At 44.0% G+C, this 19,043-nt stretch overlaps 1 protein-coding gene across 2 annotated transcripts in view; it reads left to right on the top strand.

The window, feature by feature from the left end:
• The window catches only part of FCHSD2 (FCH and double SH3 domains 2), a 154,290-nt gene that overhangs the window by 13,709 nt on the left and 121,538 nt on the right, over nt 1–19,043 (top strand). For both annotated transcript variants that reach the window (XM_086739763.1, XM_086739764.1), the window contains exon 3: nt 18,772–18,817. In XM_086739763.1, coding sequence (XP_086595889.1) covers nt 18,772–18,817 — 46 coding nt within the window. The remainder of the gene's footprint in view (nt 1–18,771; nt 18,818–19,043) is intronic.

The following is a 19,043-nucleotide window of genomic DNA, read 5'->3' as shown; positions in this document are numbered from 1 at the left end:
CCTCCTCTTCTCCAGGCTGAACAGCCCCAACTCTCTCAGCCTGGCCTCATAGGAGAGGTGCTCCAGCCCTCTCAGCATCTGTGTGGCCCTCCTCTGGACCTTCTCCAACTGGTCCATGTCCTTCTTGTGTTGGGGGCTCCAGAACTGGACACAGTACTCCAGGTGGGGTCTCACCAGGGCAGAGTAGAGGGGCAGAATCCCCTCCCTCGACCTGCTGGCCACGCTCCTCTTGATGCAGCCCAGGATGCGGTTGGCCTTCTGGGCCGCAAGGGCGCATTGCCCACTCATGTTGAACCTCTCGTCTACCAACACTCCCAGGTCTTTCTCCTCAGGGCTGCTCTCGATCCTCTTCATCTTCTCGTTCTTCCCCTCTTCTCAACGCTGTTAGTCCACGTAGTTGTGTGAAAGATGTCGTGCACAGGTGAAGTGCTCATATTTTCTGCGCAAGATCTGCTACAGTATTTATATGTTTGTATAGTTGGGGGAAACCAGGCGGTTTCTGGGAATGCTAGTATTACTTTCAGAATTCAGTTCAATTCGAATTACAGGAAGGAAAATAAATTGAGTGGACCATCACAAGGGTGGTTGTTTTTTTTTTAATGTGACTCATAACAAAGCCCAGACCTCTTAATTCCAATAAATGTATTTCACCAGCTCCAGTGTTATTGGTGTGAGGTGATAAACTGAAATTAATTCACTGTACTGGCAATACCAGAACACATAACTGCTCTTTAAAAATAGATGTGCCTCCAAGGTGTCTCCCCTGGAGTGTCTAACCAGTAAGAATTTCAAACTCTTCCACACCTTTGTTCTGTGTTGCAACTATTGCTTTGACAGAACCAACTGTTCTCTGCTTAGGTGGGGAATTGAAATTGCATGCAGCAGTTGGTCTTACTGCATCCGTTTGATGTTACACCACTTGCTGCTTGCACGTAGCACTGCTTTACAATATGGTCTGTGGGGTGTAACAGTTGTGTTTTGTCCTTCCTGATACTGGAAGAAATTCTTTACCATGAGGGGTAGTGGGACGCTGGCCCAGGTTGCCCAGAGAGGTGGTGGACACACCATCCCTAGAAACATTCCGGGCCAGGTTGGCCGGGGCTTTGTGTGACCTGGTCTGGTGGAAGGTGTCCCTGCCCGGGGCAGGGCGGGTTGGTCTGGGTGATCTTGAAGGTCACTTCCAACCCAAACCATTCTGTGATCGGAGGAAATAGTTTGGTAACTGGAACGACTTCTTCCCCCCCGCTGAGTTCTGCAATGAAAGCTATTGAGACGACTTGTATTTCTTTAATATGTCTAAGTCTGTATCTAGAAATACGTCTGGATAGAATACTGGGGAGCAGATCTTGCTGCCTTTGCTCTCTGAATTGATAAAATGCAAGCTAAATGTGTTCCACAAGTTCGTAGAGTCATAGAACAGCCCAGGCTGGGAGGGACCTCAAAAGACCATTTGGTCCAGCCTTTTGTGGAAAAGGGAGCCCAGATGAGATTACCTAGCACCCTGTCCAATCGCATCTTGAAAACCTCCAGTCCCTGGGGAGATTGTTCCAGTGTAAAAAAAAAAATATAGCTATTCCTTGTACTCTGCATTTTCCACCCAATAGTAGAAAAGAGATGAAAGAAAAGTCGTTTCTGCAGTTTCTTCGAGCAGTTACAGTGAGACAAGTTTGTATCTGCTTCTTAGCCAAAAAAACAACCAACCAAAACAAACAAAGACACCCAAACCAAACAAAGTTTAAAAACGTTCATCTGTATTTCTGTTAATCTATGTGACAGCAGATTTTGGTTAGTTACTGGGAGCTAACCAGTAAGAAGGCCTTACACTCTAGTTCTTCTAGGCATTTGAAGCTTAGGCTTTTTTTTGCTGAAGAGATGAACATAATCTTTGTTGTTACATGAGTCTTTCATTTGTAAATCTGCAGAATGTTGATGCCAATATCCAAAGACTGGTTAAAGTCGGTGTTTCAGTCTGCCTGCTGCTGGGGGAGAAGTGGCTTGGCTGTCTCTAGTGCCGGAGGAATCAAATCCTCTGTGTTTCCATTGCTTCTGTAGCAGCTACTGGGCGTTAGATACTCAAGGAGTAGTGTAAAAATACACTTCAAGAGTTTGAGCATCATCTAGTGTGTTGCTGATAAAAATGTTCTTTAATTCTTTCTTCTCCACGTGCTTCCCACTTGTGCTCCCTTTTCTTTTGGTAAGAGGTGGCTGTCTTCGCTTTCATCTTTACAAAAGTGCAAGTAGGAGCGAAGGTATGTTCCTTTGACTTGAAATCGAGGATGGCGGTGGTGTTATTCCCAATTTCCCGGGGAGACTTGGGCTTCTGACCAGTCGCGTTCTGTGTCCCGCAGCCAAGGTTTACCGCTCCTGCAGAGCTCTGCTGTGCCAGAGGAATGTGGCTGTCGACGGTGGGCTTTGTTCTGGAGTTTGGGGTAGTCTTTTAAACACCCCGGGCCTAGATTGTGGAGCGTGTTGGGCTTTGATCTTCCCCAAAGAGTTCATTTCCCTTAGCAGGGGTGCTTTGATGTTCTCTGCTTGCTGGAGCTGACGAATGCCAAGTCCTTTGTGTGGAGGTGCGCTGCAATGCTGCTGTCCGGTTCGTAAGACCAGACCTTTTCAGCCAAAGAGACGTTATTGTGATCCGGACGTATCCACACGCTTTTCTTCTCCCGAGTGAGCAAATGGATCTCCCTGCTGTAGAAGTTTATCTGTTGAAATTTTGAATTTTTTTTTTTTCTTTCTAAATTGAGCAGGTTAGTTCAGAATTGTGCCCTGTTTTCTTGACGTCGCTAGCTGGATGCTTGAAACGCGTTTTGCCTTCTCTTCCCCTAGCTATGCTGGCCAACTGCCAGCGCAGAGGCAGCCTGTATTAGCAACTGTGTTCTGGTTTTGCTCTAGCTTTTCATTCAGGAAAAAATAATCTAATTGCACGGTATTCCTGCTCCCCAAAAGTGCTGTTTTCATAAATGAATTTCCGATTTAGTTGTAGTGAAAACTGATTCTTAATTCCCAGTTGAGCACCTGAGCTGCACTTGCCCTTGGGAAAAATTATTCTCGGTTGGGCTTCCTGTTGCAAGGTGTTTGTAGCAGCTGATGCTACTGCAGGTAATAATCAAGATCAAGGAAAGCTGGTGATGAGAAGAAAAGGCTTCTCATATGCTTTCAGATACCTTTTCCAGGAGGCTGTTTGGCAGTAGACTTGAGTTTCTGCTTCTTGGAAAAAGGATGGGGTGGGACCCTGGCGTCTCTTTCTGTGTGTAGGGAATGATCAAAGCAGAAGTGACTGGTTGTACTCAAGAACCTTCCCAGGTGAAATGGGTACAGGTAAGGAATGCCACCATTCCAGAAAAGGAGATGAGCTGAACTGGAAGAGAAACCGTTCGGGGATGGGTAGTGCCCTGCCAGGCCTGGTGGCAAGTGGCATCAGTATGAAAATGCTAGGATTATTATTTTTTTTTTTAAGCTACTTCAACTCCTTTTCTCATTATTTCAACAATGACACCAAATTCAGAAAGCATAATTCTGTTTCAGTGTCGCTCCTGTTGCTTCCTCTGAGTCCCATCTGACCCGAGGAGAACGTATGTGAGCTGAATAGCAGGGAGCTGAGGAACCTTTCCAGTGCTTATTTAGAGCAAGCGTGAGAAGATGGTGGTAGGAGGAAGAGTGTATTTCACAGTTCTCGGTGACCGATGGTTCCAATTCCTGCGTCCAAGGTATGAGCAGGCTTAAATATCCTTTGCAGGAAAGCTGTGAACAGGGTTATTTACCGAAAGCTGTATGGGGAGCAGGAATGTCCTTTCTTGTCAGGACATCTGCGCCCGGAGTGGCGTGTCCAGCCGTGGGTGAGCAGTGAGGTTGGTTCACCTGGCTTGTGGGGTGTCAGCCGTCCTTCAGCATCTCAAACCCACTTTCTCTGGCAGAGTTACGAGACTTTGCGCTGAAGTGGCTGAGGCGTGGGCGCATTCCGCGCTGGCTGTTGCGCGTGCAGTGTCTGGGAGAGATGTGTAACAACTGGGAGCTGTTTCCGAAACAGCAGCAGCTTTTTGTGAGGGTGCAGGTGGGTTAGCACGCAGAGGGGTGTAAACAGTGTGGGAATACTGCCTGCGCACAGATACACCTCGTGAACGGTATTTTAGTGGAGAACGCGCTGAAAGTCTGCACGCTGCGTGGAAAGTAGAGATGAACTGCCTTCGGTTGCAGCTTGCTTTCTTGCTCTAAAACTTGATGAGGAATACTCTGGCATATACCTCCAGATATATTTTAGAAATTGGAGTGCGTGTTTTCAGTGAACTATTAAATTTTATGGACTTAAAAAATAACAGTATGTTTCCTATATTCTCAGATAGGGCAATTGTGCTTTGAGGAAAAAACATGATGGTAATTATTATTACTTATCAAATGCATTAAAATACAGAATTTGACTTATGTTAATGATAATGAAACCCTCGTGAAGGGCATAAATTAAAAATGAACTAGCTGTATTAAAAATATAAGTAAAGAAAGGAGAAAAGTCTTGATAATAAACCTGGGTGATGCTGTCAAGATTCCCAAAATGTGACAGATGAGTAAGGTAAAAACTTTCAGGTTGTTGTTGCTTACTACAAAACATTTTGCAAATCCAGGCTGAAGCCAGCTGCCTGAGTGATGGAATGTGTCTTGGCTTCTTCAGAGAGCTGTAAAGCAAACGGGGATCAAAGAAACTCCTCGTAGTCCTGTTTTCTAACAACTCCTCGCAGGCTGTCTGAATTATAATACGCTAGTATTTTTCTAAGTAGGGAATAGCTTGAATATGACGAATCAGATTTGGGTAACCTATAGAAAAGTACCTTTGTATTTGTCTAAATTCTGTCTCTCCTGAATGTTTGCTTAGTTTCCCATTTTAAAACAAAACCTCATTAGTGATTATTTTAAGTACACTTAAGCTCTAAACCCAATCTTGATATTTGTTGTAAATGCTAATGCTATAAAGATGGTGTGCTTTTATTTTGAAAATAAAAATTTATAAAATTTATTTTCACGCTCACTAGCAGCTTTCTGATTGTTCTTTTTAGATTTTTATTCTACAAAAGGGGAAACTCTGTTGTTCTATCATTGTTTTGTGTCTGGATGACATGTTTCCCTGGTCACATGCTGGACTGCTAATACTTCTCTGAGACAAATTGCCGAAAACGTTGACTACGTTTGAGGTTACAAAGAATTCTCTATATATAGTGACAGAATTGATTTTTTTTTTGGCTCTGTTGCTAGTGGCAACTCATCCTAATCCCAAACTGTACAGTAATGTGATTTATGGTGAGGACATTGCTCTCTGTTGAATGTTGTCTGGAAATTTTTTTCCTGTGTGCGTTGCTGGAGGGACGTTGTTCAGGCACAAGGTAAAGATATTTCATGGTTTAAGAAAGAGTTGTTTGTCATGGGTTTTGTGGATTAGAACATTTAAAATGATGAACAAAATCTTAGTTCAAAAGCATACTGAAAACTGAAACTTGGGAGTAAATTGCTTCGTCGTTTTTGATAGCTTTATCAAGGAGAAGCTTCTGATTAATTGGAAGCTTGTGCTGATAAAAATCATAAATATCTCCTGTTTAAACTCCGGTGTGCTTGTGGGTTTCTGCTATCACACAAAGTATCTTTCATATATGTTAATGTAACTTTAGCTGAGCCTGTTCCACATACTGCATTAAAAAGCTTGTGTTAGAAATGTTACCAAGCTGTGTGTTACAAAAACCACCTAAACCTGCACCCACTGGCCTGTGCCAGTTGTGATTGACCTCCGAAAGTCCTGCTAAAAATAATGGCTTCATCAGAACGCATTGTGTGGGGAAGTTGTAGATTTAAGTACATCACTTAAACTACTGTGAGTAAGCCATTTACTCTTCAAAATATAAATGGGCTTTTTAGGGAGGGGTTTTTTTTTAAGCAGCGGGAAATCGTTCATGCGTGAGAACTCTTAAAGTCAAGAAATGCAGAGGTAGATTGGATTTTGTGTTTCAAAGCAAGATCTTGTTTATCTGCTCTCTGTCTGTGGGCGTGGAAGGCAAATGAGTTTTTTCCTTCTTTGAATTGAGAGGGGTTAGAAGAACAGTAGTGCCTAGATTGCTAAAAATACACCAACTGATCATTTTTCTACCTGTCTGCCACCGCAGTGATTGAAAGGCAATAACAGAGCTGAGAGTCCTGAATTGTGTGACGTGTGGGTGGCAGTACCCAACCGCTACGAGCTTAAGGGTCAGTTGGAGGTTTTTTACCTACAGAAGATAACGGGAGTTAGTTGGTTTTCCTCTATTTACTGGAGACTTGTTTCACAGTAAAATGATTGAGAGAAATTCAGGTTTGTAAGCATGCTGCCACTTGTTTCTGGTATAGGAGGTTAAGCCTTCTCTGGTTTATTTACCTCTGGGTCCAAACTAGAATAAGCTGCTCCCGTGTCCAGAAAAATGATGCTGACGAAGACCTGTAGCTGTGTTTAGAAACAGCTGTACTTTACGTCAAGGATGGGGTGGATAACCGCGCAGAGGCAGATCCTTTCTAGCTCTGCCTCTCTTCCAGGTTTTTCTAATTCCTCTGGGATCAATGCATAGCAATCTTTTTTCCGTTTCACAGAGTTGCTTGAGGGGAAGGCAAGAGGATGATCTACATACTGAAAATTGTGTGTGAAAACTGTAGTAAAACAATTGTAGATGTTTCCTTTCAGCAGGAAAGGCAGAAGACTGCTTTTGACACAAATACGCCGTGCACAACTTTGACTCCTTGATTTAGGAGGATCTTTGTTTGCTATCTGCTGATTTAAGTTATAAGCTGACTTTCTGCAAATTGGTTGCAATGTTTTCTGCTTTGATACCTCTGTTTACATCCAACAGAATTTTCCTTTAGTGCAGTTTATCTTAGTGGGGAATAAGTGTCTATTTAAAGAGTAAACGTTCCAAAGGACAAACCGTAGCAAAGCTGCCCGAGATGATTAGTTTTAGCGGCAGGAAGGGCGTATTTCTCATTGCAGCATCGGGATGCTGAATCGGACGCAGTTGCTGAGGTACCGTAAATCCTCTCTGTAGCAGAATAGGAGGAGAAAGATGTAGCAAGACTCCTCAGGGTGGTAAAATGTTCCCTAGTAGCTGAATCAACAAGGGATTACTGTGTACTTGGCTATAAAAGGGACGGGGCGGATATTGTAGCTTTTATTTACTTGGGGAAAACCACTGATTGGAAATAGCGATATGTGTTACAGTAAGGAATTTATAGAGGAGAGAAGAGCTCCGATACGTTACAGGATGTTTGAGCGGTCGGTTACTACCATTCTGCAGGAACTTCTGGAGCTGTATGCAGGAGATCTGACTCTCGAGATTAAGGCAGAAGAGGAGATAATAGAAAGAGTATGTATGTTAAAATATCCACTTTTTTTTTTTTTCTGTATTTGCTAGAGAACGAGACAAATCCACTGAGGTAAGTAGAAAAAGTGAGGGATGACTTGCCAACAAGCTGCAAGAACAGCGCCCTGCAGGGAGGAGAGCTGAATTTCTTGACTCAGCAAGCAAAGAGCTTCTTGAAGTTACAAATATTTGTACTTTAAGAGTTGTAAAGATGTCCTTCACATATCTGCTGAGATCAGGCAGACCTCCGGTTGATTCACAAGCAGGAAATGTCACTGGCTTCTCGTGGTGGGTCATAGAGCTTCATTGTGGGCAAAAGTTTAGGCTGTGGGTGACCTCGCGAGGGTGGTTTTGAGTTTGTTCTTCTGGCCCGTGTGCTTTCACAGCTGACGGGAACTTGGCCTACCCAGCAATGATCGTAGTAGTATGCTCTTGTTAAAAGTCTTGGCCTGGAGGCCACGTTCAGCTTCTTGGTGGGCAGAATCTCCTGGGAAGCAGCCAGGAAGGGGAAATATGCCTGGATTGATGGTTTTAGCTTAGCTTTTCTAAGGAAGACTTCCAGAGAGCTAAGGAGCAAACCACCCCGTTGCGTGGGAAGACGAGGAATTTCAGCAGAAGCCCCGCAAGGCTAAGCAAGGAGCTGAAGGACAGCATTACATCCAGTGAAAACCGTGGGCTGTGAAGGAGGAGTGTTAAAGCTCTGCTTGGCTGCTGGAGGACACTGTCAGTTGCATCTACAGCTGTTCAGGGACATGAAGAGTAATAAAAGGGGTGTTGCGAGAATGGTAGCAGCAAGGCATTTTCGGAAGCACCAGAGGAGATAGCGTAGCAACGGCTTCTAGAGAGAAGACTACAGTACTCAACATTTACTTTTTCCCTCAATCCTTGCAGGTGAAACTTCGCCTAGACTTACGTGCTGTGTGTCTCCATGCACAGCTACATGGATGATGGTCCTGTGCTAATCTGAGACAGGGAGCTTAGCTGGAGTTCAGACAAATACAGCCAACCCAAAGTCTAAGCGGCAAAACTGCCTTTGTACAGTGCTATTAAATGCTCAACGCAGTAGTTTATTCTGGAATTTATTTAATAGGTGGTATAAAGTCTTCAGCAGGAAAGGCAATAGTAGTAGTGCTGATATTGTTCGCACCTGGCATGGAATAGGAAGTGTATGCACCGAGGGATCTAGACTTTTGCTCCTTCATAAAAATGCTGGTGAATTGCTTATTAAATCTGGAAGGTAACAGCGTGTGTATAAAAGAGTCACCTTTCTAGGAAGAGATCAGTTTCATCCAGGTGACTTAAAATCATTGGACAAAAGTTTATTTTTAAAACCAAACATAAAGGCTATTATTTGCTGTAACGTAGCATTTGGTGTTTGTTTTGGTTTTTTTTGGTTTTTTTTGGTTTTTTGGTTTTTTTTTTTCCTTGGAGTGGCTGAAAAGGAAGGAAGGATTCAGGGAGGAAATGTCCCGTTAGCCTGCTTGCATAAGAAGACTTTTCACTAACTAGTAGAGAATACTTTAAAATGGGTTTGTCTTTACTTTCCCAAGACAGTTGAGCGTGGCTGTCTGGATGGACGCAGATGTATGAGCTCCTTTGCCCCGTTCCCGGAGCTGGCAGGTCCGTTAGCTCAGATATGAAGTCCCCAGTGAGTGGTGTGGGAGGTTCAACCAGCTTGGACCGCGACCAGAGGAACAGTCAGGTTCGTCCCAGCTGCGTGAGCCCCCCGGTGACACCTGGGACACGCCCCGCGCCTTTCTCGCTCCGAACCTTGCCGCTTTCCAAGTCACTTGCTTTGGGTTTTTTTGTGGTGTATTTATGGCCATCTGTCAACACAGAACTTAAATTTGTCTTAAATTTAACAGATTTTAAAAAGATTCTTTATTTGTGATGCTAGAACAATAGCAGTAGTGAATGGAGATGTTGGCACAAACGTAGTTTGAAAAAATAGACTGTCTGTTGAGATAAAAGCATTGCTGGAGAATGAAGCTTGCGTGCTTTGTCCTAGGTGAGTTTTTTGATGCGTAAGTAAAATACTATCAGTGTTGCTCAATGATCAACGTAGTCGTGGTGGGCAAGTAGAATTTTTGCCGTGCCGGGAAACAAGCTATGGCTAGAAAAGATTAAAATAAACTGTACGAGGTCACTAGTGCTGCTTTCTCAAACTCTTGTATGTAAGTGTGTTGAATACTTTTTTTTTAAATGATCGTCACTGGATCAGTCTTTTAGGATTTTCATACAAATTATAAATAAAAGGAGCACCCTAAAGCAGAAGAAAAATCACAAGAAACAAGCAGTGCTGTGTGGATTTTCAAGGTCCAGTTCTGCATTTGAGAAGCAGGTAGCCTGATGGTTTTGCGGCTGCGGAGCTGTTAGGGCTGGCTCAGGGCACGGGGAAATGCGCCGTCGAGGAGAGGAGAGAGGACTGCGCTACCGGTGTCGCTTGACAGCACAACGCCTTATCCAAGAGTTAATGAAAGAAGGGTCGTTACCTTCTGATACCGTGTTTGAACTTCATATAAACCTGAAAAAGCTTAGAGAGCTTTGCAGTTTTCTGTCAGATACTTGTGTGGAATCACAAAGCTGACGCTGATTTTTTTTAGATGCTACAGGCAGTGAAATGGTTCTGCTGCTTTATTCCAGGCAAGGCTGCTGCAGCGCCTTAAGACGATACAATTTTCTGTGTTCACAGGAGTTTTGCTTGGAAAAGGGAAAGCCAGACTTTTGTGTAATTATATGAACTCCCCAACCTGCACAAGTCTCTGAATTTGAAGCCCTGGGTGCTTCGTGATGAAAATTGCTTCTGATCATTCTGCCTCCGTCGTGTGTAGTGTTTTAAATTGCCTCTTTGAAGTGGCGCGTCGCTCGCTCTTTGCTTTGAAGAACCGCGTGTGCGCTTACCTGGTGGGAAGGAGCTAACCGGAGACCCCTTCTTATTAGAAATACATTTTTAATTTTAATAACCTGGGTTGTTGCGCTCTGGCTGCTGCTACGGCTTCTGAAGTCTGTATATAGATAACTTCAGAAATCAGTGCTTTTCTGTGAAATAATTTGACCTTCAGGCACTCAGAATTTTATGCGCATCATTTTCAATGCTTTGGTGATGGTAATTCTGTTTAGTGTAAACAGCAAAACACGAAGAAGAGACTATTGCATGCAGCGTTTGAGGGTCTCGGCGTGATGAATAATTTCTGTAGATTAGTTATTGCTCCAGGTACGTCGTCTTTGTCTCCGCTGGACGTGGAAAGGGAATATTAACGCGGTCCGTCCCTGCGTATACGGGTGTTCCTGAAGTACCTCATCAGGCGTGCAGCTGCTAGCGTGCTATCTTATCTCAGCGTTTATTGCCAACCCCTGGCCTGAGCGGAGCTGCCGTGATGATTTATGTGCGCTGAAGGGCTTTTCAGTTCAGTTGTGCCTTTGTTGGTGACACACTTGGCCTTCAACTGACAACTAGGGAAGAGCGCTTGTTCACTTGTGTGGTGTTGATTCATTATGGTGCAGTTTTCGTGTTACTGGGGAAAGGGGAATGAGGGATCCAGATGAAAGCAGTGAATTAAACCTTCAAACAGGAACGTCAGCATTCCTAAAGAAATCCTGTTTTCCTACAAGAGGAGAAAATGTTTTGGCCTTCTACTTCACGCCAAGTATTTCAGGATTGCTCCCCCTTTGAATTTTGTACTGGCAGCTGGAATTACAAAGAATATTTGAATCCAGCTATGACCATATCAAATGTAACTGTCTATGAAACATTAGCTGTTGTACCTTTTGAAGTGTTAAGATGTTTATCTGATACACTGCGCCTTTTGCTTACGCGTGTGCGTGGTTTCCCTTAGCAAGACTGTGCAGCAGCGTTTGCTGCTTGACACAGCAGCTGGTGCAGCAGTTCTCAGCGATCAACTTCTGGATGCTCATGGTGGTTTGCTGCTGGCTCTGGCAGACAGCTTCTCTTGGCTGTTTCCTGACAGGGGAGTGCTTAAACCTTTTGTCTTCAGCAAACTAAGCAGGGAGCAACTCTTCAACGGATGTCTGGAGTGCGGTTGTACAGCGGCTAGCCTGGAATACAGGTAGCAGATGGCACAGCAGGAGGACAAGGTGGGCCAAAGACTCAGCTCAAGATGTGGAATCGCTTGACGTTGAGCAATGATGATGTTGGGAACACGATGGGGAGCAGCTACCCTCAGCACAACAGATGTCTCAACCCAGAACGAGGATGCCGCTGCCAGGGTCGTGGGCTGCAAGGTGTGCGTGGTGCCTCTCCCTAGGGCTTGAGTCAACGTGTGGGAGATGTGCTCTGATAAAGCACTGAGTGCCACCAAGTAAAGCAGCTGTGGAAGGAGGTGAACATCAGAGGGAGGTGATGGTCACTGGAGACTCCCTCCAGTGGGAAACAAGCATCCATGTGCTGAGCTGACTCGATATCTCGGGGGTTTGTTGTTTGCTGGGGAATTAGATCCAGGATACTGCAGAACAACTAAAAGGTTCATCCAACACAGGGACTGTTACACCTAGAATGCTACCAGAGGTGACCTTGAGTCTGTAAAGAGTGGTGACAGACCTCTGGGGCCAAGTGTGAAGGGCAGGGGGCCCTTGGGTGTGTTTAGTTCTTTCTGTGAAGGTGAAGGGCTTGGGCAGGAGTGGACACACCCAGCAGGTCGGCACCTGGCTGTGTGGCTGATGGTGCAGACAGGGATTTGGGTCTTATAAACCCGAGAGCCTCGTTGAAACAAGGACTTCTGAGGAGGGATGGGATCCGTCTGACAGGGTGAGACGCAAGCACCTTGGCCAACAGCTAGACCTAGTGAGGAAGGCTGTAAACCAGGAGAGTTACCGAAACCTGAGGCAAAGGCATGCGATCTAATGAAGAAGTGTCCTGGGGACAGTGTCCTGGAAGAGGCTCTCCCCAGTGTGTCTGGGAATGTGTACATGAGCCTGTGCAGCTGGGAAATAAACTGGAGGAACTGGAAATGTGTGTGCAGTTGCAGAGCTGTGAGCTTACTGGGACTACAGAGGCGTGGTAAGATCTGCCGTCTTTGAAAGGCATCTGCCGTCTCCGAGAGGCCATGGCAATCAGGAGAGGCTCCCGGTGCCTGGAAAAAGGCAAATGCCATACCCATTTTCAAAGGTGGCTAAAAGGAGGTTCTGGGGAACATCAGACTGGTCAGCCTTACCCTAGTCCCTGGGAAGATCGCGGAGCAAAACCTTTTAGAAGCCGTTTCCAAAGCTTGTTTTCCAAGAAAGGGACAAGGAGGTGATTGGGAGCAGCCAATGTGGACTTACCAAGGGCAAACTGTGCCTGATTGCCTTCTGGGAAAGCTGGCGAGGTGACAGCAGCGTATGTTGTATGTCTTGGCTTTAGTGAGGCCTTTGACGATCTCTTGTAATACTTTTATAGCCGCATCAAGGACATGTGGGCTGATAAGCGGGTGGAAAATTGGCTGGACTTCCCAACTGTAAGTGGTAGAGAGCGGTGCAAAGTCCAGCTGGCAGCTGGATGTCCCTCAGGGGATCAATACTGGATCAATGCCCTTTAATGACTTTGATAACAACCTGCATGATGGGATGGAACGTGCTCTCAGCGAGCTGATGAAGGGTATCAAACTGGGGGAGAATGGTTGATAGTTAGGCTGGAAACTGTGTTCAGAGTGACCTTGACATGGGCTGGCAGGAACCTCGTGAAGGTCAACAAAGGCAAATGCCAAGTCCTGCCCCTGGGACATGCCAGCCTTGAGCAACGGGCCAGGCTAGGGCGGCCGGCTGGAAATTTCGATGCCATCTCGTAGATAAATATTTCAAGTGCATGTAGTTCACCGTCGGGGTTCCTCCGCTGTTACTCATGCGTTAGGATCTGTTTCCCTTGCTTAGAATAAATACATCTCATCGCTGTAAAAGGCGTCTGGATCCATTTGGCAGTTAAGGGAGGCAGGGAATTGATAGCTAACGCTGTATTTTAACTTGCTGCGTGCAGGTTTTTTTTCTTCCAAGGCAGATTGGGAGGTTTTTTTTTTCCCTGCTAAGAGAACGTGTTCACGCGTGGAGTCACTGTTAGGTGGCTTTTAGATTGTTCAGTTGTGATTCTGGACATCGCAGCACGCCGAGTGTGTCTGCTACCGGTGCGCATTGTCAGCAGAAGTTGCAAAGTCGTAATTTTCTGCTGGTGTACGTTCCAGATGTCATGAATTATTCTTGATCTGCTTTTTGGGAAACTGGAAATTTTGGGGTGTTTCATAATTTCACTGATTCACCTCCGTGAGTGTTGGTGGATTGAGTAAGTTTAAAATCAGTTGCAATGTGCTCTACAGTTCCTGAGTAGATTTACTTCAAGAATTTTTGATGGAGTGAATTCATTTTCAAACTGAATTTCGAAATTGCCTGAATACTTTATAAAATCAAAACCATAGACAATTTTTTATTCCTCCGCTTCTTTTCCCATTCCTTTTCTCAGTGTATTGGAGTTTAACAGATCTACTCTACTGATCCACCTCTTAATGTGTGTCAACTTTTTGTTGGTTCGGCGAGATCCACAATTGGTGAAGCACAGAGAAAACAATACCAACTTCATTGTTTTGATTCAGTTAGGGATACGACAGCCTGTATTAAAAGTATTTTTAAAAGGTTTTGGAGAGTTACCATCACCATGCAGTGTAATTTTTTTTCCCCTCCCTCCTTTCATCATCTTTCAGACGAAGGGCACTGAAAGTGTCAATTCTGCTGCTCCGTGTTCTGCTGATCCGGGAAATCCAGTCTCTGTGGAGCTGAGCATGTTTTTTTTTTCTCATTTGCTGCTCCTTGCTTTTGTTAGTGACTCTCTTAGGTCAAGGTCAGTTAAAACAGGTGCATTTCTTTAGCCTACCGTGTTTGGGTGTTTCAGATGTGATACTAATTTGTACATTTTGTGGTGCTTTGTGTGGTTGTATACATCATAAGTGGGGTTTTTTTTTTGCCATTAAAATTGCCGAACAATTTATCGGAATGTCCGTAACCAAAAAAGTGCATTAACACAAACTGCCAGCGCTGGGTGAGTTGTACCAGTTTGCCAGTTCATACGTCTCGGTTTGGACCATTACACATCGTCATCTTGCACGAGGACTTGTTCCCGATGTGGTTCAGGTCCCTGCTTGGCTCCTTGAACTTCTCAGCATTTAAATGGAAACACATTCACCTATGCAAACGTAGCCCCTTCTTTTATTCAGCAGACCTGTACGTGAAGTGTCTCTTTACAGTTTTGCATAGCTCTCTAGATGCAGCTAAATTAGTTTTTTAATATAGAGAGTAATTAACTTTTTGATTTTTAGGGTGCCGCTGTCTTTAACTGTTCTTACTGTGCAAACTGTGACTTTCATCCTCAGATTTGTATGACTGGATAATCTTGGCAAATACAACGTTGTTTTATGTAACAATCATGTAAATTTTAATGTTAATATACTGATTTTTTACGAAAGTGAGAGCTTAGACGTTGCCAGCCCGAGTGTTTGAGCCCTTCTTTCTCCCGTTTCTCTCTAGGAAGACTTCTTAAAGTATCATTATCTACTGACCAGAGTCCTTACTTCACATTGTTACGCTTATTTTCAATGAAAACTGAAAATAGACCGGGATATTTCATAGCATCTATTATCTTAAATGGACACGTGTAATTTAAATACCTGGCAGTTGCTGGAATTCATGTTTGGGAATTGGCAATGACAGTGGGGGATCGGCACCAGTAAAACCAGTATTGGCAAAGTGGGGATGAAGTAAGTGTCGTTTTCTTTCCCCGGCTCCGTTATACTTCCGCTGTTTCACAGAGCCCAAGGGAAAGTTAGATTGTGTAATCTAATTTCTTGAATACCACAGATCATTAAGTTTCATCCAGATATTTTTCATCACGTAGAATCCTTTGAATTAAGACCGAGGAATTTCCTTCCTCAGGAAACAAAGCGACCGGCTCAGCGTCGGGGAGCACCTCAGCCTGTGTCATCCCGGGTCAGGAGCCCGATGAGGAGCGTCGGGAGAAGGTGTAGGTGGGCAAAGTCCTGCTGTGCAGCAGAAAAATCTCCACCCTCCTCCTCTTCAGATATTCTTGCTAGCTTTCAGTCTGAAAGAGAAAATCCTTTCCAACTCCACGTTTAGTCCTTACTGACCTAATGACGACTGATAATTTAGGAGCGGCTGTTCTCTAACCCACTGCTCTTGTTTTTGACCGGACTTGGCCAATTGCTGCCATTTCAAAGGAAGAGAACCCTCCTGTGCAGCGCTCCCCTAGCTGTTCGTGCTTCGGAAAGAACGTTCCTCCGTAATCCCTCCAGGATTAGGTTCCTTCTGGTCGTTGGGAGCCGTAAGCCACGGAAGGGGCTGCAGGCAGCAGCGTGTGAGGAAATGCTGTGGGTGGCCGGCGTTGCCTCTGGGTGTTCAATCACGGATGTTGAAACCACTGAGATAACTTTCCCCAGTGTGACATCTCCTTCGGGCTTGCTGCAATCTTTTCCTAGCAGCAGGCTCTTTTGAAACCAGAAGCCTGGGTCACACTCTGGATGTGTAATAAAACATTTAAAAGCGTTTCTTTTAAATGGTGACTTCTTGTCCTGGTGGGCAACATAATGTTTTTTTTTTTTAATTGATTTTATTTTTTTGGAGACTTAGTCAGGATTTTCCTGTGATGTGAGGATTGTGGCAAGTATCACTGAAATGAAAAATGGTCTTAGCTTGATTATATACACCAAATATTGTTGAATTTCTTTGTATTTATTCTTTCTTACCCTCTTTTTAAACTGTCAGAGACTTTAAATGCTTTTTAGGGGGGCAAGGGAATAAACATATCGCATAAATTAATGCTTGCAGGATCGAGATGATATTTAGGAATTACTGTCGGAAACAAAAACTAAGACATTTTTTGAGGCGTACAATTCTGATGCTTCTTGCACATAATTAATGGTTAATTTGAGGAAAAGATGTAATAGCAGATACTAATACATCCTAGTTTAAAGCAACCCGAAATAATGTTGCTGCTTCCTTGCAGACCCGCTAATTAATTTCTTAAAAACTTTTTGGTAACAGGTAGAGAACATTTTATTAGTTTATGCAACCAAAGGTTTCCTTACATGAATGAACTTCAAATTCCATATTGAATGACAGTAAGGTCAAGAATATTCCAGCCTTGCACATAAAAATCAAGATACGCACATGAAAGTTTTCAGATTTCCCAAGTTAAGAAACCGATGCATTTATTTGTCAGTTTTGTTTTTTTTTCTTCCCCTGCTCTAAATAATTTTCTCCTGGGAAATTTGTCTGCTTCAGTCTCATATTCCATCATGTTTTGTAATACATTTATAGTTGTCATAAAAGGATTCCTGTATAAACTGTCCTGGGGTTAAAACCAGCTTTGTGTTTGACTAATCGAGGGAAATGCAGTCCCAAAGCAGCGCAGAACGCCCGCTTCGAGGGATGCAGACGGCTGATCCTGCTGCTCTTGCCCTACGTGGCATTTTCTTCGTTCACCAAAACGCAGATCAAACACAAATTTGTAGAGATTGTATAAATTCAATGACGTGCTGTCTTGATGACTTTTTTTGGTAAAACCCTGCTTAAAATACAGCAGAAAATCTGAAACTACTCTAAAATGTTTCTAATTGATGGAGCTGCTACTGTACCATACGTTTTCTTCGTGCTGGAGCCTGCAGCCGTTCCAAGTCCGAGATTTCTGTCGGTTTTGTGAGTAAATTAGATTTGCATGGTATTTTGTCATTCCACACTAGGGCCAGTTGAATGCTTTTGTTTGTCTTCTCTAGTGTAAACCTTTTAATGCAGAAGGTTTTTAGGGGATATCTTAGGCTGCCAGGTTGTCACAATTATTGTTATGCAATTAGCTTCAGTAGAAATTGTTTTACATTGGGGGGGTGGGGGGGAATATGCAGCTCCATATCCAGGTTTAGCGTAAACTGAGTAACCTTAGCATTTAGCTCTGGTTGTGTGTTTTCAAATAAGATTAGCTGAGAATTGGAAAATAACTGCCTTGGCCTGAAGTCTTCCCAGATTTATGTTTCAAGGAGAGCTGCTTGTTTTCTTTTTCAACATTTGATAACACTTTTCAGTTATTCCTAGTAGTTATTTCTGCAGTTTTTTATACTTTTAGAAGAAAAGTAAGTTCTTTCAGAAGGGTATTGTGGTTTTCAGTTGTTTGCTAAGCTGACTGGGATGTTGGGCTTGGGAACGGGAGAACCTAAAATAAATTGTTCTGTAATATTAGATGAACTATGTTGAGTGCTTTATGAAGTAGATTCATTTACAAGCGTCTCAGCCAACTTTACATGCTCATCCAGGGGAGTTTTGTATGTGCCGCCACTTGTACCCACCTGAGCTACGCGGGGACGTTCGGGAAGATGGGATGGGAATGTTGGAGTTGGAATATAGAATCATAGAATCATGGAATGGTTTGGGTTGGAAGGGACCTTCAAAGCCCACCCGGCCCAACCCCCCTGCCAGGAGCAGGGACATCTCCAACCGGATCAGGTTGCTCAGAGCCCCGGCCAACCTGGCCTGGAATGTTTCCAGGGATGGGGCATCCACCGCCTCTCTGGGAAACCTGGGACACTGCTCCACCACCCTCAGTGTTAAAAATTTCTTCCTAATATCCAATCTGAATCTGCTTCCCTCTATTTTGAAACCATCACCCCTCGTCCTGTCCCAGCAGGCCCTGCTGAAGAGTCTCTCCCCACCTTCCCTGCAGCCCCCTTTGGGCACTGGGAGCCGCTCTCAGCTCTCCCCGGAGCCTCCTCTGCTCCAGGCTGAACAGCCCCAGCTCTCTCAGCCTGGCCTCACAGCGGAGCTCTTGGGGACTGTCATTAATCTGGAAGGAATTTTAAGCAATCACGAGGCATTTAGACTTTTGGTTTACATCTCATGGGGAGACTGCGGCTGTGACGCCCCATCAGTGCGTGGATGCTCTTCGTGAGTGAAATGGAGCAGACGGGAGTAGAAAGAGCCTGCTCAGAGCTCCTTTTGTTTGTGTTTATTGAGTTAACCTTGTTACAGGGTGTTACTGAGGATTTTTTTAATTAACATGTCACCATAATTATTGTGTAACTAATTTAAATAGAATTAGATTTTCTTTTCTGATGGCGTAGCCTTAAGCTTAGTCGCGTATAGTATAGCTTGAAAAAATCACTGTGCTTTGGCTGTTCAAGGGATAAAGAGGGGACAGCTTAAGCTTTTGAAGAGAAAGCATGGACACATCAGTATTTGAACCTTCTTCCTGTTACAGCAGTGCTGGTGTTGAAACCCGTGATGTACAGTTGTCAAACAATTTCACTTTTTTCTTGCTCCTTTAACTATAAAGACTGTTTAGCAGAAAATCCTTTGAAGTAAATTATTGAATTTATAATGTTTTGCTGTACATATCAATGGATTTTATTTTTTTTTTTTTCTCTTTCAGAGCTTTCAGTCAGAAAAGAGCTGCAATAGAGAAAGAATATGCACAGGTAGGTTCTGGAATGATTTTAATGTCTGTGGCATTGTTCTCTTGAGGTCATGTATTCATTAGCTCATTTTCCACATGTATGTTTTTTTTTTTGTTTAGCCTTTCTGTAATTTGCTTGGTATGAAAGTATCCAGTGGAAATTCTGAATGGGAAAGTTTGGCCTGTGCAGGACTTGGGCCCATTCTGTGTTTTCATGGACATTTTGACTTGAGGAAGCTCTTGGGTAC

The sequence above is a fragment of the Chlamydotis macqueenii genome, chromosome 1 (assembly GCF_036417535.1).
Source record: "Chlamydotis macqueenii isolate bChlMac1 chromosome 1, bChlMac1.mat, whole genome shotgun sequence".
NCBI lineage: Eukaryota > Metazoa > Chordata > Aves > Otidiformes > Otididae > Chlamydotis > Chlamydotis macqueenii.
Note: the sequence above shows the minus strand (reverse complement) of the source record. Positions and strands in the feature narration are given on the sequence as shown.